General features: G+C 35.6%; 3 protein-coding genes across 4 annotated transcripts in view; 1 reads left to right on the top strand and 2 right to left on the bottom strand.

The window, feature by feature from the left end:
• The first annotated feature begins 377 nt into the window (after positions 1–377).
• The window catches only part of for (cGMP-dependent protein kinase for), a 790,239-nt gene continuing 767,042 nt past the window's right edge, over positions 378–23,574 (top strand). For both annotated transcript variants that reach the window (XM_072537884.1, XM_072537886.1), the window contains exon 1: positions 378–753. The gene's annotated coding sequence lies outside the window, so the exon portion shown is untranslated. The remainder of the gene's footprint in view (positions 754–23,574) is intronic.
• On the bottom strand, positions 12,479–12,964 carry LOC140446573 (EPM2A-interacting protein 1-like). The gene has a single exon (XM_072539137.1). It carries the CDS (start codon positions 12,962–12,964, stop codon positions 12,479–12,481), a length of 486 nt encoding a protein of 161 aa, XP_072395238.1.
• LOC140446575 (protein FAM200C-like) lies at positions 13,175–13,867 on the bottom strand. Its single transcript, XM_072539138.1, has one exon. The coding sequence runs from the start codon at positions 13,865–13,867 to the stop codon at positions 13,175–13,177; it is 693 nt and encodes a 230-aa protein (XP_072395239.1).

The raw sequence follows: 23,574 nt of genomic DNA on the forward strand, positions 1-23,574 counted from the left end.
CTTAAAATCCTATATGACGTCAAAATTAGTGACGCACTGAAAGAAGGGTTTGGGACAGACTGTACCTAATTTTATATAATTTATACTTAATTTTATTATAAATAAAATCATAAAGTTGTTTAATTAGACAAATAACTTCTGATTATCAAAAACGGATCCAGCACACCTATTATGTCCTATTACATATAGTTTAAAAATACACTGCTCTTTAAATTTGGCCGATAATAATATATCAATTCGCCTTTCTATTTTTATATTGGTTCCTGCATAGTGTACAGGTTGACCTTCGTGAAATAATATTTTTATTATCACCAAACAGAATTGAGTTGATAACTGCAAGGAAAATACCAGTCAGTTGTAATAATCAACTCTCACACGGCAACACTGTTTCGTAAACCACGGTGCTTGGAACGACGACCGGCAGTTGTCAGTTGTTGTTGTGCTCATCTTCTAAACAACAAAAACATGTCTAACGTTTTCTAACATTACTCTGAATGGAACAATGTGAAAGTTTTCTATGAATTGTTGTTAGTTTTTAGTTTGTAGTTAGTTTTATAGTTAAGGAAAATTTTATAGTTGAGTGACAGGTCGTCCACGTGGTGTTCGCGTTTAAAATAGTTTGTTTATAGTGTGTTATTATTTCTCTATACAAACACGTGTTTTTTGTTAGTTACTTTAATTGAAGACTTCCTTGTTTAGTTCTTTTTTGTGTGTCGTCTTTAAATAAGGATTATAAAGGTGACTTTATTTATGGTAAGCAAAAACAGTTAAAAATATCCATGATAACTTGCCTGACATTTGACTCTACACCTACTTGTAATTCAATTCTTATTAATGACATGTTCTAATTTATTGGTGGTACTGATTAGTTAATGTCGTTGTTAATTGTATAAGTATATAAACATCTTTAGACGTAATATTCGCCAAGAAGTGATATTTACTTTGTTATATAGGTACTTAATTTTACATTAATACACCGTTTTACTATCACTCAAATATTTAAAACTGGTTAAAGCAGAAAAACGATTGACATAATTTCCAAAAAATTAGTGGATTCAGTTGAAATAAAATCGGGTTCTTCAAAAATCTCATTTCACGTGCCATTTCTGTCATTCTTTCCATGGTATTCGGCCTTATAAAATGGATATGGTAATTTTACAGATATTGATACAAATGTTATTTAAAAAATTGATATCACGCGCGTAACAGACATTCAAAATCGCCGATCTCTTCACGCGTTGTTTCTGAGAGAACGGTTCATCTACACAAAAAGTGCTAATAAACATTTTTGTTTAAAATTATCTCAGCTTAATCGATGTTTTCCTCCCCCCGCCCCTATGAGAAAGTTTTAATGGAAAGTCAGGAGGCAGGAGTGGTAAACTTTGTTGTATCTTTTTTAGGTCCCAAAATTGAAATTCTTAGCAAAATACAGCTTGTATGTATGATTTTTGGAGATTCAATGGCGTTTTCGTCTTCGATGATTGGAGTAAACATCTTTCGAGGTTTTCAAATCTTGTTTGATGAATGTTTTTTCTTGCAACAAAAAATCATATTTTACACTCTTTTCGAACACGCTGAAGTCAAACTTTTGCATTTATTAAGTACTGTGCTTTCATCCTCCTGCTTTCTTGAATAGCGCCAACTTTAACAACGCGACACCCCTTTTTTAAAGTGAATAATAGTTCTGCCATAAGAAGTATTATTTCAACCACGGGCCGGAATAATATTTAGCTTGACGTGAAATATCGAGACGCGTGTAGTAACCTTGCGGTATACTAATATGCATACATATACATTTACTAGTGATTTTGCCCATCACCATGCAACGGGGGATCCAATTAATTGCATCTAAAATCACTCCACTTAATTTTTTCTGTCTTCCTCCTATTTAAGGCTAGGACGACAACAGAATAATATTTTAATCTGTTGTACAACTTTTATAACAAATAAGTCACTTTTGGAGAGTCGCTGAACTTTTTAATTTTCAAAAGATTTAAAAATTAAATTTTTAAAATCATAAACTTCTTGCATGAAAGGGCCGGTCTTTTCACCTCCAGATAAATATTGTCCTATCTGTAAGATAATTATCTGAAGGATAGACATTTCTGTTTATAAAATGAAATGTACCCGTTTTTTCACGTCAAATTATGTTGCGGTTACTTACTTATCTGTAAGATAAATGTAAAATTTATTCCGGAACACACCAATATTTAATTAATTGTCAAAGAAATCACAATAATGGTTTACTTAATCTCTTTTGATTATACAATTTGTTGTGTTAGTAATAAATTAAATTATGTTAAAAAATATTTAATAACGAATAAAAAAATAATATACATGTTTAATGATTCTTCTCAGGTTTTTCCATAACACTAAAATATTATATAAGGCTAGCTCAAACATCTTCAAATTCAAAAAGTTCAGTAATGTCTTCATTTAGCAATTCATCTTCAAAATTGTCTTAATTTTGATCTCTCGCTAGGTTATACTCGTAGAATGTTGCTGTAGATTAGAACGGTTAAATCTTTTCAACCTTACAGCCACTTCCACTGGATGAAATAGTACCTAAACCTTCTCTTCCATACATAAAAAGTGATGTTGCATATGTGGTTCTAATATCAATTCATTATAGAAATTGGATGTTTAGTGGACTTCTTAAAAATGGCGTTACTTTATAACCAGAATCTCCTTGTAAGAATCCATTTCTATTAAGTATATCCATTTAAACTTCTTATCAAGAATACACAATTATTTATTCCTACCTGATAGGCACCTAAAAAAACATAATATACATAAACTACTATTATTGAATCAATAGCACCAATATCTGTGGAAAAAGGTTATGAAAATATGTATACACCTACTTTTATAATCATTTATTAGCAACTATTTACAACATTAAAAATCATACTGATCATACTCTTCGATTTCATTAAATCTTTTAATATCCATGTCTCTAACCTACACTAAACAACAATATTTAGGTTATATTTTTGATTTCGCGATAACCTACAACGTCATAACTAACTACAATAAACATAATTTATGTTCCAGATAACTTTTTATTTAGTACTTTATTTGGCAAATAAATATATTACATTTTATAATGTCAGATAATTTTAATTTATTTTATCTGTCAGTTTATCTGTTCAGGTTTCTTTCTAAAATATTTTAAATCTAAACTAACATAAAACTTTAAATTATTTTGTATTAAACCACACCTTAAAAATATTTATAATATTATTTATTAATTATATTAGGTACTTAATATTTAATTAATATTTTTTGTATTATTAATTAAACGTATCATTTCAAAATCAAAATATGATTGACTCTATAGGTTCAAAATGTCAGTAGTTCAGATTTCTTTGTTCAGATGGCTTTAGGATTTTAAATCTAAACTAACATAAAGTTTTAAATTATTTTGTAGTAAATTCTACCTTAAAAATATTAATAAAATTAATTATTAATTATATTAAAATGTAATTAATACATTATTATTAATTCAACGTATCGTTTTAAGAACAAAATATGATTGAAATGTCAAATGGTGGTAGTTCAGATAGATGGCGTCGTTAGTTTACTGGTCAAACGGTGTGACTTGACGTTATGACGTTTAACAAACGTCATTTTATTTTTTTTAGATCTCGGGAACGACTGAATCGATTTGGCTAATCTTAATTTTGAAATATTTGTATAAAATAAAATAAATTAAAATAAAATAAAATTATCTAAATTAAAATATACTTAAATAAGATGAAATAAAATAAATAAAATAAAACAAAATAAAATCGAATCGTATCGAATAAAATTCTATTAATAAAAAAAATTTAATACTTAATAAAATAGAATTAAACAAGAAAACAAAATTTATTAAATTAAAAAATATCGCTCCGTACGTAGACGATAAAAAAGCTATGCTTAGCTTCCTAGGTCACTCACGGAGTACCACATCCCGTTTTTTGTTTTTTAAATCCATTATAATGAAATATAAAGATAATCAAAATGAAGTACGCAAATAAACATAAATACAAGATAATAATGACAATGTAAATGATGAATCTTATAGTCATAACGCACTATAAGAGGTATTCACTTTTATCGACACTCTCCAAGTGCCACGCTCCGTTTTTTTATCCGCTATTTTTGAGCTGACGTAGGCTCTGATCTCTGATAGTTCACAGTTCTTTTCATAAATATTTTTATCGAACTTTGCTCTGTAAACGATTTGCGATAAATTCTGAACTTAGAATCGTTAAAAAAATCCTTGTTTCTATTCCGAAACTATAAATAGCATCTAAGATTATCGTCTTGTTTCTTTACCAGTTTTATACTATAATACTATATACTATATACTATAACCTTTTCTACGATAGTAAGGTTGAAATAAAATGACATAAAAGAGAACTCACCCCCATCAACCCCCTAGGCCCCACCCACCACAACCAAAAAAGTTTAAATTGCAAACCCCTACTTGTGATACGTCATTGAAAAGATTATAAAAAATACTATCCAATGGTATAAATAATAAAATTATACAGGATGAAGCAATAATTGTGAAACTTTGGCTTAAATGGAAAATTTAATGAGGTTTTTGTTGATGATTATTGTTTATTAATTATACAGGGTGTTAATATCAGCCGGCTTACTATGACTTTTGTATTTGTAGTGCTATCTCCCGAACTATTATTTCTAATGATAAGTGCCCGTCGGAATTTTTTTTTGTTAAATAAAAACTTAATTTGCCGTTTTTGCAAAACAAGTTGAAAACATCTGTTTTTTGGTTTCCGTCAGATTCAGTAAATTTGGTTTATTTGAGAATTATAAATGTCATTAGTTTTCATAATTTGTACGATCGGTACTGTCATTCAGCTGTAGTTGCCACGATGGTTTACAGTATACCTAAACGCGTGGAGATCATTTTCATATTTGCTCTCCAGAACCAGTGTTATTTACGAACAGCTCAAATATTTCATGAAAGGCATCCGGACAAAAATGTCACATGTACGTCCGCGATTTAGTTGAAACGAGATCAGTGCAAAATAAAAAAGGGATGCCCCAAGATTACTGAATGAAACATCCCAAATTGAGGTCTTTGAAAATTTTTCAATTGATCCTACTGCATCAACATGTCAATTATCTGCAATAACAGGACTTTCACATGAGTCGGTTAGAAAGGTGTTGAAATTACATAAGTTTTCCCCGTACAAAACACAAATTCTTCAAGAAATAGGCTATGATGATCCAGGCCGACGAATTGAGTTTTGTAAACTCATGACTGAAAGAATGAATTCGCGTTGAACCGAGAATGTTAAAAAATATTTGTTTCACTGAGGAATGTGCTTTTAGCTAAATGGTAATGTAAATAAACAAAACTGTCGGTACTGGAGTGATGCGAACCCGCATCGATTCAGAGAAGGTCACACTCAATATCCTGAAAAACTGAATGTTTGGGCAAGAATATTAGCCGATGCTATAATTGGCCCCTTGTACATACCAGGCAATTTAAGTGGCGACATTTATCTCGATATACTGGAAAACACTATCGAACCTTTAATTGTGCATGAATTAGAGAATCAAAGGGACGATCAAGGCAACCTAGCTCTAGACGAAGATTTGCTGCACTTCCAACAAGATGGAGCACCTCCTCACTATGCAGCTCCAGTTAGGCACTGGTTGGGTACTAATTATTCGAACAAATGGATTGGAAGGAGAGGTCCTATTGAGTGGCCACCGAGGTCACCAGGCTTACCGCCACCTGACTTTTTTCTGTGGGGTTACCTCAACTCAGTTGTTTATAAAACTCAACCTGCGTCACTTGGGGAATTGCAAGAAAGAATTACGCAAGCATGTCTCGCTATTACTAAAACAACATTTGCCAAAGTTCGTGCGGAATTTGAAAATAGGCTGTATTATTGTTTACAAAACAACGAAACCCACTTTGAACATTTATTAAATTGACATTTTTAACAAATTTGTAGTTCAACAAAAACCTCATTAAATTTTCCATTTAAGCCAAAGTTTCACAATTGTTGCCTCACCCTGTATAATTATTATTTATACCATTGGATAGCCTTTTTTTAGCCTTTTCAATGATGTATCACAAGTAGAGGTTTGCAATTTAAACTTTTTTACCCTACTATCCTAGAAACGGTTTCAAGCATTTTTCGATATCAGCTTTTGTTCGTGAGATATACCCCATTGTAAGTTTTAAAATTTACACACTGTATATATTCAAGGATCGACCGGGGAGTATCAACCATGCTATTCGTGAGTCCACATGCATCCTATGGACTTTATTATTGTTGAATTAATTAGAGTCCACAGTTTTTTACCAAAATTCATTTTTACCTTACCTAAGTTAATAATTAACCCACTAACCCCTATACATACAAACGACTGATCGTAAGTTTTTCGCTATCGCCTATTTTTCTTAATTAACACTTGCAATAATTTATAAATTTTGTTATCACAACAGCCGCATGGAAGTGTCGTTAAACATATTAATTGTAAAATGTATGATAATTTATTATAAGTTAATCATTAAAGGATATGTGGCATACCTAACGCTTTGGTTGGTTTGCTTTGAATAGACGTAGTTACGAAATTATTTGTGATTCTATTAATGATTTTTTAAATATCGAAATAAAGGGTCCTGCATTTGTTTGAACCTGTGAGATTGTGTGATAAGTTCGTGGTTAGGACAAGCCCAGTTTTTTACAGTGTTTATTAATTGGGTAAGTTTCAGAATTTACCTTTCTGTTAAATTCCAATGCAAAATTATCTCCTTACCAACAATATCGGTTTACAGAATTAAAATAGGCATTATGATGCATTTTGTTTTATTTAAATTAATAGATTTATTAATGTTACTTCAAATTCCCGCGGGAGCTAAGTAAATTCATTTTAAATGTAACATTTTCCACTTATAAATTAAGAAGTACTATTAAATATAGATTTTTGAAAGATATTTAGTTGGTAAATAATTTAATAATAATAAAAAGATATATAGAAAGAAAATGAAACAATTTAAGTACATATACTCGGCGTTAGTGCAAGAAAGACAGAATATATAGTGGTGGTAGCGGTACGCGTCGAGCGCGCAATCTTAAGAATTAAATAAAAGGGCTTTGCAATACAATAATTTTGAAAAAACAACAGAATCTTGTACATGGATATCCAAACTTTACTTTTACTGTAATTTTTAACTTCAAAAATGATGATTTCTTACTGATTTTGAGAGCTTTGAAAATGACCGATTTTGCGTTTTTTTTTTAATTTCAAACGCTTATTAAAACTTGACAACGATAAACTTTTTATGACTCAAAAAACTTTGTCCAGAGCAAAAAAGTTAGTTTTTGAAATTTGTCTGAAAAAATTATTTAAACAAAATCTTAACCAGTGGTTTTTTATCCTCCTGTAAAAATTATCCCCCAAGGGAGACCAATTTTTAATAAATTTGTGCACTTATTTAGTTTCAACCTTTTGATCAATATACCAATCAACAGCAATTAATTAGCAATAAAATATGCCGTGAAGTTGCGCCCTGTAGCTCTGTTGATTACCGAGGCAATGATAATAGGCTACGTAGTTTACCATAAAGCTAGCATAAACTTTTGTTCTCGAAAATGGATGAAACAATAAATTATTTCTTGGCGTAAAACTTTAGTAATAAATTAGCAATTAATTTCTAGCGATTCACTTTTCTGGTTTCAACATTTTTCTCCGATATCTGGATATTACCGATATTAATGAAAAAGTTTTTGGCGGTTGGTCAATGAACAGCAATTAATTAGAAATAAAATATGCCACCAAGATGGGCTCTATAGCCCTTTTACTTTACGATATATAGCTATGGCTAAGCTAGCTTTATCGTAAAGTTAGCATAACCATTGTTTCTCGGAAACGGATACAGCAATAAATTTTTTCTTTCTATAATTAATTACCAATAAGTAAAATTATAGTTTTGGTCTGAATTCGGCCTTATAAAATGGATATGCTTACTTTACTGACACAACGCTTTAGTCGATCCCAGTGCTCGTCAATATCGTTGTTGTTTATTTCAGTTTGCTACGGTTCATATGCAGTTCGTGTTGGAGGCATTCTTCTAGGGTGGGTTTTTTAAGCTTGCTTGTGTCTTTCATGTTGTTTAATGTGAGTGTAATCCTGGTGACAAGTGGGTTGTGATCTGAGGTCACGTCTGCTCCAAGATATACTTTCACGGTTTTAACAGCATTACGGTATCTGTCATTTATCGTATAGTCTATCTGATACCTAACTAATTTCTCCGATGTATCTGCGGGCGATTGCGATGTATACAGTCTGTTTGGTAGTTTGTAAAATGTGTTTGTTATAATCAAGCTCTGCTCTTGGCAAAATGGTAATAGATGGTCCCCTCTCGTTGCAATTTCCCAGACCATAGTTTCCTCCACTTTTCCCTTCCCAGTCTTTGCATTGACATCACATAGAACTATCTTGATTTCTATAGTTTTCACTATTTTCAGCGCCACTTCGGTTTCCCGGTAAACTTCTAAAAATTACACTTCTTCGTAGGCATTCGTCGTAGAAGCATACACACTGCTCTATTAGATATTTTATTAACTATTACTGCCACGCCGTGCCTGTGTTGGTTGTCATCGCTACCAAAATAATATATTGTACCTGTATAACTAACTACCTTTGGCCATCTTTTTTTTAATCACTAGGTGGGGAATTTGCAAATCGACGCCGGAAGTGCTGGGTTCCTAAACTAACAGCCCCTTCAGAGTCATTTCGACCAGCTTGGCCCTAAGTCAACCCCAACCTTCTCATACAAGGGCATCCGTTAGAACATAATTTCTTCTCGATGTCCTTCTGTTGCCCGATTCTCAATCGGTCGCCATCACACATCAGCTATTATCTCTACACATACATATATACATACATACCTCTCGAACTTCGTTATTCCAGCCTCATCACCACAGCCTGGTTTCACGCATACCCAGTACATCAATATTGAACCTGTTCATCTCTTAAATAATATTGTGCATCTTACCAAGCTGAAACATGCTCTGAAAATTCCAGGTTCCAATTATAGTGTTAGACAGTCTTATTACCTCGCCTCTGTTTTTCTGACAAGAAATTCGCAGATTTTCGCTTGATAATAAAATTTTAGTATTACCACCTAATAGATTTCGGGCCGTTTGTCAATATTGGACACTTGATAAGAATAATATCATTCCATTCTCAGATATAGGTAATATATGCCTTTGAGATGTATATCTACAGACGAATGCTGAGAATTCAATGGGTACTAATGTTGAGGTACTTCGTCGCATGTGTAAACAAAAAGAATTACTAAGAATAATCAAAGAGAGGAAAATGCAATACTTGGGTCATGTGTTGAGAGGCGAAAGACACGAATTACTTCAAGTAAGTTATACTGGAAGGAAAAGTACAGGGCAAAAGATCAGTAGGAAGACGCCAGAACGCGTGGCTGAAAGACCTGAGGAGATGGATCGACCGCTCATCCGCAGAAATCTTTCGCGCAGCAGTTTCCAAAACTACAATTGCCATTTGGACCGCCAACCTTTGAAAGGAGACGGCGCCATGAGAAGAAGAAGATTCTTAAATATGTGTACGGGACGTAACCGTAGACGATGGCGTCTAACCGTTTCCTTAATTTCTTTTTTTGTCATCTAGACGTTTTGATCCTTGATTTGTAGCGACATATTGTTAAAGCCACATTTGTCAAATTGGCTGTCGTTTATTGACTCTAGATACTCTTGTAATGATCTTTGTATTATTTTCTAGAGAACACTCTATGGGAGATTATGGGTATAGTTTTGTTATGCGATATTCTACGATGCCGTTTTTATTTTTATTTCTGTCATCCAGGGCAATAGAAGAAAAAATAGAAGTAGAATTATTTTTACCCACTGATTTATGCTACTTTGACATTTTTATTTTGCTTGAGTTATATTCTGTCCACCTAGTTACGAGTAGTTTTAATATCACTTGGTCAATATCATTTATACAGTGATGAGTGCGTTAAGACCCGGCAAAATAACGCAAAAAATACGTTGTGAAATAAAAAGAGATAAAACTAGTAGAGGTGGGAAATTATCGATACAAACCTATTACATTACATTACCACTAACGATAGTTTCCCACCTTTAGACGTTAGAGTATGAGCTAAAAAACGCGGACGTTGAGGGTTCGAATCCCACATGTGACTTTTTTGCAATAATTAAATATTAAAATTTGAAATTATGAAGGTATGTTTTGCTTTGAATCACTAAACATTTTTATCAATCTTTATTTGTTTAAAGACAAGCATGAAAAAACCAATGTAGTACTTTCGAAAATAAAGTAAAAATTCTACAAAAATAAAAAACGTTCTAAATAAATGTATTTACAAAAAATGTTCAAATAAGCCTCCATTACCAGCGGAACAATAACCCAACCTATTATAAATGTTGCGTCCGGAAACATTAGATAATATTTCCGGATTTATACCTCTCACTGAATCAGAGATCTTTTCTCTTAATTCTTGGAGAGTAGCCCTATCGTCCTTAATTCCATATAGTTTGGATTTGATACATCCCCACATAAAAAAGTCACAAGATGCAAGTTTAGGTGATCTTGTAGGCCAAAACATATCTTCGTATCCCAAAACTAATCAATCGATTAGGAAAACTCGCACTGAGACATTCACTGACGATGCGAGAATTATGTGCAGGACAACCATCGTGTTGAAACCATAAATAGAATCGAAAGGCATTGGTAAATTACGAAGGGCCGGAACAATTTGAGTTTGCAGAAGTTCTAAGTGTTTCCGCCCAATCAACATACCGTCTATAAAAAATGGACCAATGACATGATTCTCCATTATGCTTCCCCAAACATTTACTTTTCGATGATGCTGGGTACGAGCGACATAAATCTGTTGAGGATTATCTCGAGACCAATACCGAGCATTCATTGAATTGTGACGTCCATGCAATGAAAACGTACATTCATTGGTGAACAAAACATTATCTACAAAGTGTTCATTTTGATGTGACATTTCATTTTGACATAATTCTAAACGTCTTGATCCCCAGGGAATTGTTCGTTGGATTTATGTAGTTCATAGGGACGATATCCATATCTTTTCAAAATTTTACCTACTCTAAATCTTGAAATTCCATACCGTTCTACGAGACGAGATGTTGATTGGGTAGGATTTTGCTCGATAATTGCACAAATTAAAGTGTCCCTTAATTTCAAATCTGGATTTATCTCCCGTCGTCTACGAACTCCTCTTGGAGCGGACACATATCCATAATTTAAAAAATTACGTACAATAGACTGACTGTCAGTCGTGCTGGTGTCGGCCTATTTGGAAAGATATTTAAAAATTTTGTCTAATCATGTTAATGTCTAATAATCCATGCACATGCCCCTTTTTCTTCTATCGTTAAAACCATTTCACGAATTGTTTTTTCAACAAAAAGTTTCTCTTTACCGTTCAAAAACACTTTTCGATGTGCTATTGTTTGTTCGTATCATATTTTGCTGCCGCAGCCGGTAGGCTGTTCGCACGCACTATACTCCATAAACGAGTAGGGTTGAGAATTTAGTGATGATTTTGACATAAACAGTCTTCGCCGGATTATTTTGCATTTAAAACTGATGAATATAGAAGTGGAAATACAATAAATCCGTACATTTAAAATTTTTGATTAAATTAGACTTTTTTTTTGAGTTTCCGTTTTATTACAATGGAATGTGAATAAATTGCAAATAATGAGTTTTTCGAGAACTTGTTACCTAGTATGTATCATAATTTTTATTATTTTTTAATGGTGTCCAAAGGGAATCTCTGGTGGAAATTTAACCCGAATCTGCTGGTTAATGGACCAACTCTGTAACCATTTTATCAACGTAACTTTTAGTTTAGTAAGTTATTTTTATTATTAGTTTGACTTATAATTAAAATGGCTACTAATTAATGTGGTTTTACTAGCGTCTGTCATAATTTATTTAACCATTTGTTTTAACATAGGAAATTAAAATAAAATGTTTTTCGACGTCATACCTATAATTATTATGAGTGAAGTTAACTAGCCACGTATAAGAACTAGCTCTATATCGTACTATCTCACAACTTAAGTCTTACATCTTTTGCGTTATTTTGCCGGGTCTTAACTCACTCATCACTGTATATCAGTGTGGTCCAACCTTTTAGACGTTGCGGGCTGTATTAAATTTAAAATTATTATGAAGGGCCAGAGAACTTGACTCGTTCAAAAAAAAGTTTATTTTAAAAAATAATATACAAACAAAATATTTTAAATTATACAAACATAATTTGTTTAATTTACTAATGTTTGTATTTTGAGAACGATTTCCGAAGTGCAAATTGAAACGTATTTAAACAAAATATTATTTACAAATATTTTATTATGGTTTACAACTTACATGTTATGTATAAAATTTAACATAAAATAAAAAATCAATGGGATATTTGAGGCAAGGGCTTATCCTCTACTAACTTTTGCACATCTATATCTATGCTAGTCGTAGTGAGTCTAATAGACGCTTCCAGAGAATCGTTTTCCATGCGATTATTTGTTTTAGAATTAATATGCTTCAAAGCAGAAAATGTACTTTCACATATATACGTACTACCAAACATTGAATATAGTTTCAACGCAAAGTTACGAAGTTTATAAAAACGATCCTTGGAGACTAATTTCCAAAAGGTGCTAATGTCCTCATTTTTCTTTGCTTGAAAAAACGAATCGGACTGTAGTTCGCACAGCTCTGATTGGTATTCTGCTAATTGGTTTTGGCTGTTGATTCCCATTGGATTGTTAAAAAGCTCAAGATCGGGTTTTAGTGCATCAAATTCCGAAAACCTTTCATCGAATTCTCTTTTTATTTCTGTAAGAACTTTTGCAGACCTCGAGAAATCGACCATGGTTTCTTGTTGATTCATTTCGAAACACGCACGAAAATGTGTGAGGTCGTTTATTTTCATGCATTTCTCGAAAAGATCAAGTTTTTTTAAAAAATGTCTCAATTTGACGAACCAACTGTGATACTGTCTTATTTTTCCCCTGGAGTTGTAGGTTTAATGTGATCGAGTTAGAGGTAATGTCTGTTAGAAATGCCAGTTCATGAAGAAATGTTTTGTTCTTAAGGTTTGTTATAAATACGTCCGTGTTAATAACAACTTCTGTTTCAAAAAACAGTAAGATCTCTTTTCTTTAAGAAAAAAAATTTCTAAGTCTAAGACGTCCGTATATTCAGTATGTAATTCCTTCAAGAAAGAGATGAATTTTCGGTGTCGCTGAGCTCTATTTCCTCCTCTTAAGCTACTTACTATCTGCACTACAGTTTTCATAGTATCATTGATTTTAATTATCTTTCCGCAGAGAGCCTCTTGATGGATAATGCAACGAAACATAACACAGTTAACACCATTTTCCCGCAAAAGTCCAGCCAATCCCGTTTTGCGTCCCGTCATTGCTTTTGCTCCTTCGGTACAAACGCAAGAGCACTTTTGAAAACCGCCTATATTTTTCACATCGTCACTAACTGTTACAAATATATTTATACCTTTGGTCCCGTCTTCCATGTGGTGCAGTTGTAGAAGTTCTTCAGTTACACAAAAATCTTCACTGATGCATCTAACAAAAATTAATAGCTGATTTTTGTCAGTAATATCAATAGATTCGTCCAATACTAAGGAGTAGTACAAACAATCACGAACTGTGTCGACCATTTTTTTAAATACATGAGTATTCAGCTCATCAACTCTTCTAGATACAGTTTGATGGAAAACCGAAACACATTCAAAATTTTTGGCCATCTTTTCATCTCCAAAGGATCGCGCCATTTTAACGGCACACCGATTGATCATTTCTCCATTTCTAAATGCTTTTTTACTTTAGTACTTTTTACTTTTACTTAATCAGTAGACCCATTTGTACCTTTCGGTGTTGGGCCGTTTAAAATACAATTCATTAAATTACAATATTTGACAGTCTTCTGAAGTGTCCTAGCTCTTAACGAACTTTCTCCATTCCTTCCTATTGGATGCCATCTGTGTTGCTTCCTGCCAAGTCTTACCCTTACTCTGCAGTATCTGCGAGATGTCACTGTTCCATTCTTTAATGGGTCTTCCTCTTCTGTTCTTCCCTATTGGTTTGACGTCCCACACTCTTTTTACTTGTCTATTATTGTCCATCCGGGTTAGATGTCCGAACCATGCCAATTTTTTCTCTTTGATTGACTCGAGTATCGGTTTGATTTTGAGTCTTTCTCTTATTTCTTCATTTCTGATTCTATCAGTTCTTTTTACTCCTATCGTTCTTCTGAGGTATTTCATCTCTGCTGCCTGAATTCTGCTCTGATGTCTTTTGTTTAATATCCAATTTTCTGCTCCATATGTCACTGTAGGTCTATATATTGTTTTGTATATTGTCATCTTGGTCTTTGTTGATATTTCTTTGTTATTAAGGAATCCTCTATTTAGTGCTTGTAATAGTTTTCCTGTGTTTTCCATTCTGTTGTTAAGATCATCCTCGATGTCTCCTTTGTTGTTGATTACTGTTCCTAAGTATTTGTATGAATTTGTCTGTATTATTTTCTGTTGGTCTATCATTACTTCTATTTGATCTTCCGTCCCTTATTTTCTTGATATTTTCATTATCTGAGTCTTCTCTTTGTTTACGTTTAAGTTGTATTTACTTGCTTCTAGGTTCCATTTCTTTAAGTTGTATTTCAGTTTTTCTGCAGTTTCCGCAATTAATACTATGTATTCAAATATACACATCTCAGCATTTTTACTTTAGACAAGCTCTAAATATACTTCATATGATGCTGCTAAGCTTGATGATTGAACAGCTGTCGGTTTTGTAAATAGAAATTTTTGTTTATTCAATTTAGCTTTAAGTTCTTTTACAAGAGTATTGCGAGCTTCACCTTGATATTTGTCGTATTTTGTTTTGTGCTGGGTTTCATAATGCCTACTAATATTGTATTCTTTTGATACCGCGAGTACTTGACAACAAATAATGCACTGAGGTTTGCCTTTTAATTCGATGAAGAAATATTGATTTTCCCTGGAACGTACGATTCTATTCGAAAATTTTGCGTTTTTTTGGCACTACTCATTCTGAATTTAACATTCAATTTATTCGCCACTGTTAATTCAACACGACACGTGCAGCTGATTGAAGCTAACTTCCCGCTCATCGGGAGTGGGTGTTCAAAGTTAACTACTTTCTTAATATTACGGAAAGTTTGACAGGGTTGGAACAGGTAAAAGTTATCAATGGCAATATTTTTGAAATCTGTTTGCGGGGGCCGCAGTTTAACGAGCCTCGGGCCGAATTCGGCCCACGTGCCTGAGGTTGGACCACACTGCTGTATATTATTCAGTGTAAATCCATTCTTCTTTAGCGCTTCAATAATAGTAGAAATAAAATTACTATATTTACCGCTAGTTTACAATTTCCTTGATTATAATTTTCTTGTGTATTTATGTTATTACCATCCTAAAAATAATTGAATGTTTCTTATTTCAGTAGACCAGTGTAAAAAAGTAATTGAGTTTTCAGCGTCCTGTATGTACCTGCGTACTAGAAATTCTGTTACCTCGAACCATTATTACAAATCGAGAGTTAAATATGGTATAATTAGGATAATCACTATCCTTACATGGAGTTTTCGACTAGATATTCAATTTATTCATTTTAAAAGAATTTCAGAGAATACATTTGCACCGATAACTTGATAGAGACAGTTGTCGATAACCCCAGGCCTAACTTGAATTGCCTCAAATAGTGCTTTTATAGTTTCTCGTATTTATTTAGCTGTGTAACCAACCGTGTATCAGTAAGTAGTTGTTGCGTAATATTTTAAATGATGCTCCGGGTGATGAATATGTTTAAGACTATATATTTATTTTACAAATACCTAACTTATATAATATTAGTTTTTTTTATTGAAGTGATTACTTAACATATTTATTGCTAACACTTTTCTACTAAACTTCTAAGGTGTACCTAAAACGGGCCACAGACGGCGCAATTTGTTGTACTACCGATAAATTGCACGATAAATCGTAGATATAGATCGTAGAACGTTTTGCCCACAGACGTGAAGAAGTTTTGATCGATCGGTTGTACTTTGTACTACTAGTTAAGTTTAAATTGTTAATCTAATAAATGGCACCAACTGTTTCGAAACCACCTGCTGTAGTTGTTGAAACTTTCGAGCACCTTTGGCCGCTAGTAGACTAGGCAACTGGTGGCGCCAACAAGTTGCTCCACCAGTGTCTCAATACTTCACAGGGCATTTAAGTAAATGAGACCTATTAGACCCCGACAACTGGTTGCGCAACCAGGCATTGTTGGCGTTCTGGTGACCGATCCCAGCCACCAGACGGGACATGATTTGGTGGTGCCACCCAGCGCAAAAAATTTTTCTTCGTCAGCACAAAGTTCAGGAAATAACGTATAATACTGTTGTGAATTTATTAAAAGGTTCAATATTTATAACACTTACGGATTTAATTTATTTCTTTATTTATATTAACTTATCTGACAATAATTTATTATATCCGTACGTAACAAATTCGCGAGCGCGGGTGTTGAGAATTAACTGTCCCTTCCAAATAAAATGTCCTTTATATATGCCATTGCCTTTACGCTAGAATCATCGAACAGCCTTCTCGATTAGCGGCGAAATTATAACGGTAAGGCAAACGGGTATTTTTACATCGGCTCGACCGTTTCTGGAAGGTCCCTTCAGGTAAATTTCTGCCGGCTAATAGAATACTCTCGTAAAATCTAAAACAGAACAGCATTAGTCATAATATGTACGGTTATTTTAGGCCAGGATAATTATCGTAACATTGCCCCCCTCTTAAAAGATGGTTCCTCCTGGAACCTTGTCGGGACTGGAACCGGAACTGTATGCTGGTATCGGCAACTGGACCCTCTTTTACAACTTCCAGTTGTATAAAAATGACAAGACGGTTTTCTCTCCGCACCAGTAACTATGCGGATTGCAACAGACTAACACCTGGACTTCGGTGTCTTTAAAGATCTCCTCCACCATATTTCGGATAACCCTCCAATCTAATTGGCGGCACTCCAACTTTGGCATGGCTAACTTTTGCACGTCGGACTCTAGTACGTGCTCTCTCAATTGAAGTAAGGCTTCCCACACATCTCGGTAGGTAGGTTGGTCACGGACAGTGTCTTTTGTTACCAGGTAGAAAAGGTAACGTGATGCATCTTGGAGTTTCAAGGTTTTACCGGGAGCTGGCACCTGGCATTGAAGTTCTGCAACTCGACCAAACTTCCTTCGAAAGACGGATGCCAACCCTGGTGCGTCTTTGATACTGGCCGGGATGGTAAGGGCCAGCGAGTAGTCATCGGGGAGCGCGAGTAGATCTTGCTTTTCTTCAGTGGTAACACCATGTCTTGCTTTACCGGTACCTCCATAGGCACCCATGAATTCCTCAAACGTGAGGTCAGACACGTCTTGGACTTGGTTTACTTCCACTTCTTCATCTACGTCGTGGTCACCTTCGAAAGACGCCAGCCGGTTATGGTGTACTATCATCGGCTTTCCCCTCGGAATCTTGCTTATTCGGTAGATGACATCGTTGATCTTCTCCATGATGAGGTATGGACCTTCCCAAAGCTGCTGCAATTTGGGAGAACAACCTTTTCGCTTCTTGGGATTATACAGCCATACTTTGTCGTTCTTCTTAAAGCAACCCTTTTCGGCTTGTGTATCGTACCGTTTCTTCATTCGGTCGCTAGCGATCTGAAGGTGGGAACGGACCAACTCATGTACATCGTCCATTCTTCTTCGTAATTCGATCACATAATCTTCACCTGCTACATCTTCTCCAGGTCGACACCCAAATTCTAGATCACAAGGTAGTCGCATTTCGCGTCCGAATAGGACTCTGGCTGGTGTCTGGCCCGTTGATTCGTTAACAGCAGATCTGTAGGCCATTGTGAAGAACGGAAGGTATTGGTCCCAGTCTCGCTGATGATCGGACACCATCTTTGTCAAATACTTGCCAACTGTCCTATTCATTCGTTCTACCATACCATCCGATTGCGGATGATACGCGGTAGTTCTTGTTTTCTTCATGCCTAGTCTATCACATATTCCTTGGAATAGATCACTTTCAAAGTTCCTGCCTTGGTCACTATGGATCTCCAAAGGCACTCCAAATCGGCTGATATATTCTTGGATCAACTTATCTGCAACGGTGGCGGCCTTCTGGTCTGGAAGTGCGTAAATCTCGACCCACTTAGTGAAGTAATCCATTACTACCAACATGTACTTGCCCCCATTTTCAGTTTCTGGAAATGGCCCTGCAATGTCCAAAGCTATTCTTTCAAACGGGCTTCCAACATTATATTGTCTCATAGGAGCTCTCCTTTTCCGGTGAGGCCCGTTACTCGTAGCACAAATAGTACATTTCTTACACCAGTCTTTTACGTCGTCGGAACTGTTCATCCAATAAAACCGTTCCCGAATTCGCTGAAGGGTTTTCCTTACACCAAAATGCCCTCCCGATGGACTGTCGTGTAACTGACGAAGTACTTCGGCTATTCTGCTCTTTGGGATCACCAACTGTCTTCTTTTCTCTGAACCGTCATCATTTTCCAGGACTCGTTTGAGCAAGCCATCTTCGATGATAAATGAGTCCCACTGGGCCCAATACGTCTTAACTACTGAGCATAGGTTCGATATTTCCTGCCAAGGTGGTCGACGGTTTTCCTCTTTCCATTTTCGGATTTTCTGTATAACTGGATCTCTCTCTTGTTCTGCCCTTATCTTAGTAGGCGTCCAGTCGTCGTTGACAATCGTCGTTCTTAGCACTGCTGCTTCCTTGGATTCCGTTTTGTTGCAGTGGGAACACTCTGCTGGGCATGGCCTTCTGGAAAGAGAATCAGCGTTTCTGTGGCTAACTCCGGCCCGGTGCTCAATCTTAAAATCGTATTCTTGGAGTCGTTCGATCCACCTGGCTATCTGACCCTCTGGATTCTTAAACTGCATCAACCACTTAAGGGCGGCATGGTCGGTTCGGATTAGAAACTTTCTGCCATAGAGGTATTGATAGAAGTGCTCTACTGATTTAACTACTGCTAGAAGTTCTCTTCTCGTGACGCAATAATTCCGCTCAGGTTTTGAAAGAACTTTACTAAAATATCCGAGGACTCGTTCCTGTCCTCCTTGAATCTGAGACAGCACTCCTCCAATTCCCACATTACTTGCATCTGTATCTAAGATGAACTCTCCTTCTGGCAGTGGATACCCTAAAATTGGTGCTGTTATTAAATGCTTTTTCAAGGTCTCAAAGGCATTTTGGCAGTCTGTATCCCAGCGGTAATCTCTTGCTTCCTCTGTAAGTCGCGTTAATGGCTTAGCGATATCTGCAAACTTCTTAATAAACCTCCGGTAGTAAGTACATAGTCCAAGAAAACTTCTCACTTGATGTTTGTCAGTTGGTTTTGGCCATTCCTTAATGGAATCGATTTTTCCCTTATCCACGGCCACTCCTTCTTTACTGACTATATGACCCAGATAATTGACTTTACCTTGAAATAGCTGGCACTTCTTGGGGTTTAACATCAATTGGGCAGCTTTAAGTCGATTAAAAACGTTTTCTAAATTCTTCAGATGTTCTTCGAATGTCTCCCCCAAGACGATTATGTCATCTAAATAAACCAGGCATGTTTTCCAAGATAACCCTCTCAACACATTTTCCATAAGCCTCTCAAATGTCGCAGGAGCATTACAGAGTCCAAATGGCATAACGTTGAATTGCCACAATCCAGATCCTGTGGTGAAGGCTGTCTTTTCTTTATCTACTGGGTCCATTTCTACCTGCCAGTATCCAGACTTCAAATCCAAAGTAGAAAACAATTTACTTCCAGCCAATGTGTCCAATGTGTCATCGATCCGAGGCAGAGGATAACTATCTTTCTTGGTAACGTTGTTCAGCAAACGGTAATCCACACAGAACCTCGTCGTTCCGTCTTTCTTCTTAACCAGGACCACCGGAGAGACCCATGGGCTCGTAGAAGGTTCTATCACCCCGTCTTTCTTCATTTCCTGAACAATCGTTTCAGCTTCCTCTCTTTTTGCCTGTGGTAATCGTCGAGCTGTTTGACGAATTGGCTTAGCATTACCAGTATCAATTTTATGCTTAACAACGGTAGTTCTTCCCGTCTTTCCTCCTTTCGGTACGAAAATATCACGATACTGCCGAAGAAATTCCCTTAATTTCCTTTTCTCCATCTGATTTAGAGACTGTCCTGCAACTGCAACCATTTGGTCGAATTTGTCGTTGGAATTATCAGATGTTGTCGCCTGACGGATTATGGATGTCACAGGTACACAAGTTCCTACTTTTGTCTCTTTCTTAATGGTCACTGGGTAGTCGTTGACATTGATAAGTCTCACAGGAATTTCTTTAGCCGAAGTCACCAATTCCTTTCCAATTATGATTCCACGGCCAACCTCATCGTCGTGGTTCCAAGGCTCCATCATAACAGGTCTCCCTTCGTCTACAATTCCCTGTAGTCGCGCTACTATGATCGTTTCGCTTCTCGCAGGCACGACTGTATCTTCTGTAATGGCTGCTTGCACAGTGTTGTCATTATGTGGATGAAGAAATACCTCCTCGTTGCCAACTTTGATTACCTTATTCTTAAAATCCAATTGGAATCCATGCATATTCATTACGTCCATTCCTAATATAACATCCTCTTCGATGTCAGCAACTATAACAGTATGGACGAACTTTTCTGCTCCAATTCCCAATTGTACCTGGATTTCTCCATGAATGTTGGCATTTTCACCTGTAGCGGTCCGAAGTCGCAACCTCGTTGGTAACAGTTTCTTACGGCTGTTTATAACTGTTGGACGTATAATGGTTCTGGTCGCTCCGGTATCCACCAACAACGTATGTCTTTTACCATTTATTTCTCCATCTACATATACACTATCTTCACGACATTTCAAAGAAGCTATTAGTATGAGAGGGTCTTTGGAAAAGTTCCGGGTCGAAGCTGCTCCCCTAAAGCCGACTCGTTCTGGTTTTTCCGATGGTGAGTTTCTTGATTTTATGGTCTTCTTTTTCTTGCATGTCATGCTTTTCATCAAATTAAAGAGCTGGTCAAGTTTATCTTCATCTCCTTCCTCTTTTACAGTCCTAACTTTACTGTAACCGCCAGAGGCCTGCGTAGCTGACTCGTATTCGAGGGCGGCGGATAAAACATCAACCAGCGTCTTGTGACGAGCTAATCGTAGTGTTCTCTGCATTTCATGATCACGAAGACCATCAATAAACGTTTGAACGGCCAATTTTTCCATCATGTCTTCGGGAGCTGTTGGATAAGCATATCGTACTAATCTGGCAATATCTACCTCATATTCTTGAAAAGCCTCATCTTTCTTCTGTCTACGATTTTTAAGCTGCGACTGATATACATGTTCCAAATGTTCGTGGCCATATCGCATATTTAACCTCTTCTTCAGTTGTTCGAAATCATCGGTCTCCTCTACGGCTATGGTCTGAAGCACATCTAAGGCATCTCCTCGAAGAGCGATAGTCAGGTTTATAGCCTTTTCTTTTTCAGACCATCCATTCGATCTTGCAGCTGATTCGAACTGTTTCATGTAGTTGTTCCATGACGATTTTCCGTCGAAAGTTGGGACTTTGACATGCACAGAACTTCCACTTCCTTCAAATTTCGGCCGTGTTTCCAACTTACATTTCGTCTCGTCTTCTTTTATCTCTACTCTAATTGGATTGTTTCCTCTCTCTGCTGTCCCTGTTTCCTCCATCTTCCTTTCCATCTCTTTCCATATCTTTTCTTCGAAGGCCAACATATCGGCAGCAACTTGGTTTTTTAACGAAGACACTCTATCGTCAAGAGCAGACATCTCAGAAGTGACTTTAGAGATGTTAGCAGAAACTTTGCTTTCCAGAGAAGAAATCTCGTTAGAAACTTTGCTTTCTAAAGAAGCGATGTCGCCGGAAACTTTCGAAATATCGCCAGAAACTTTGTTCTCTAATGATGCGATATCACCGGAAACTTTGTTCTCTAATGATGCGATGTCACCGGAAACTTTGTTCTCTAATGATGCGATGTCACCAGAAACTTTGGAAATCGACGAGAGGACAGCATCTTCAAATATATAAGTCTCTGGATCTAGTCCTTCTTCTAGCAAAGCGTTCTTTAGTCGTTGGACTAACTCAGCCTTTTTTCCGGTAGAAGCTAATTCTCTGTCTTCAAGATGTCTTCTTAAATTAGTCACTGTCAGCTCATAAATCGTAGCCATTTTCACAATTTATTTTATATCACACTTGTATTATTATTATAAGTCTAATTTATGTTCGATCTCACTCTGACACCATTTGTTGTGAATTTATTAAAAGGTTCAATATTTATAACACTTACGGATTTAATTTATTTCTTTATTTATATTAACTTATCTGACAATAATTTATTATATCCGTACGTAACAAATTCGCGAGCGCGGGTGTTGAGAATTAACTGTCCCTTCCAAATAAAATGTCCTTTATATATGCCATTGCCTTTACGCTAGAATCATCGAACAGCCTTCTCGATTAGCGGCGAAATTATAACGGTAAGGCAAACGGGTATTTTTACATCGGCTCGACCGTTTCTGGAAGGTCCCTTCAGGTAAATTTCTGCCGGCTAATAGAATACTCTCGTAAAATCTAAAACAGAACAGCATTAGTCATAATATGTACGGTTATTTTAGGCCAGGATAATTATCGTAACAATACATTGCTTTTTCTTCTCTGGAAACTAACATTGTATGTATATGAATTTTCCGATTACTTCTCAATCTCCTTTTCTTTTTTATTAAAAGGACAAGAAGAAGAAGCAACGACTCGTTTGATGTCATATTCTCAACCAAACAACATTCTACTACTATTCAAAAGTGCATTTATTTTTGCTGGTGGCAACTATCTGCCACTAGTTGCCCATAATTTTTCGTGCTTTAATTTGGTAAAATATTCTATGTCAATTTATTTTGATATTATGAATGCATATGAAGAATGCAAAATAAAACGTTTTAAGACCCACAAAACGGTACACTACAAATAAGCTATTATAGTCTCGTGTTTGCCACTTGGTAACAAACTGACTTCGGTCTAATAGTCGCTATCGTTTCTTCACTGGTGGTAACAATTAAAAACAAATCGTCACCAGCTATAGAGGTAATAGTAGCTTTTGTAGATAGGTGGCGCTGAGGTTTTCATTACGGATATATAGACAGACAGAATAAGCAAATTATATATCTTAATTTTTTTCTATATTAATATATGTTAGGATTCGATCAACTGTTTATTTTGTCATTAGCCAGAGGCCTTCTTTAAGTCAATAAATCAAAATTTGCCTTATAGTAAATCTATTTTTATCTATAGTGCCATATAATATCTCTTATGTTGCTATACGTTTATTAATAATGAAGATACTGTGTAGTGACCTTTTTCTTAGTCGCCTCGTTTGTTTTTTCTGTCTC

This window comes from Diabrotica undecimpunctata, chromosome 7 (assembly GCF_040954645.1).
Source record: "Diabrotica undecimpunctata isolate CICGRU chromosome 7, icDiaUnde3, whole genome shotgun sequence".
Taxonomy (NCBI): domain Eukaryota; kingdom Metazoa; phylum Arthropoda; class Insecta; order Coleoptera; family Chrysomelidae; genus Diabrotica; species Diabrotica undecimpunctata.

Coding starts and splice junctions, on each gene's coding strand:
- LOC140446573 (XM_072539137.1), bottom strand. CDS start 12,964: ATGAATCAACAAGAAACCATGGTCGATTTCTCGAGGTCTGCAAAAGTT.
- LOC140446575 (XM_072539138.1), bottom strand. CDS start 13,867: ATGGCGCGATCCTTTGGAGATGAAAAGATGGCCAAAAATTTTGAATGT.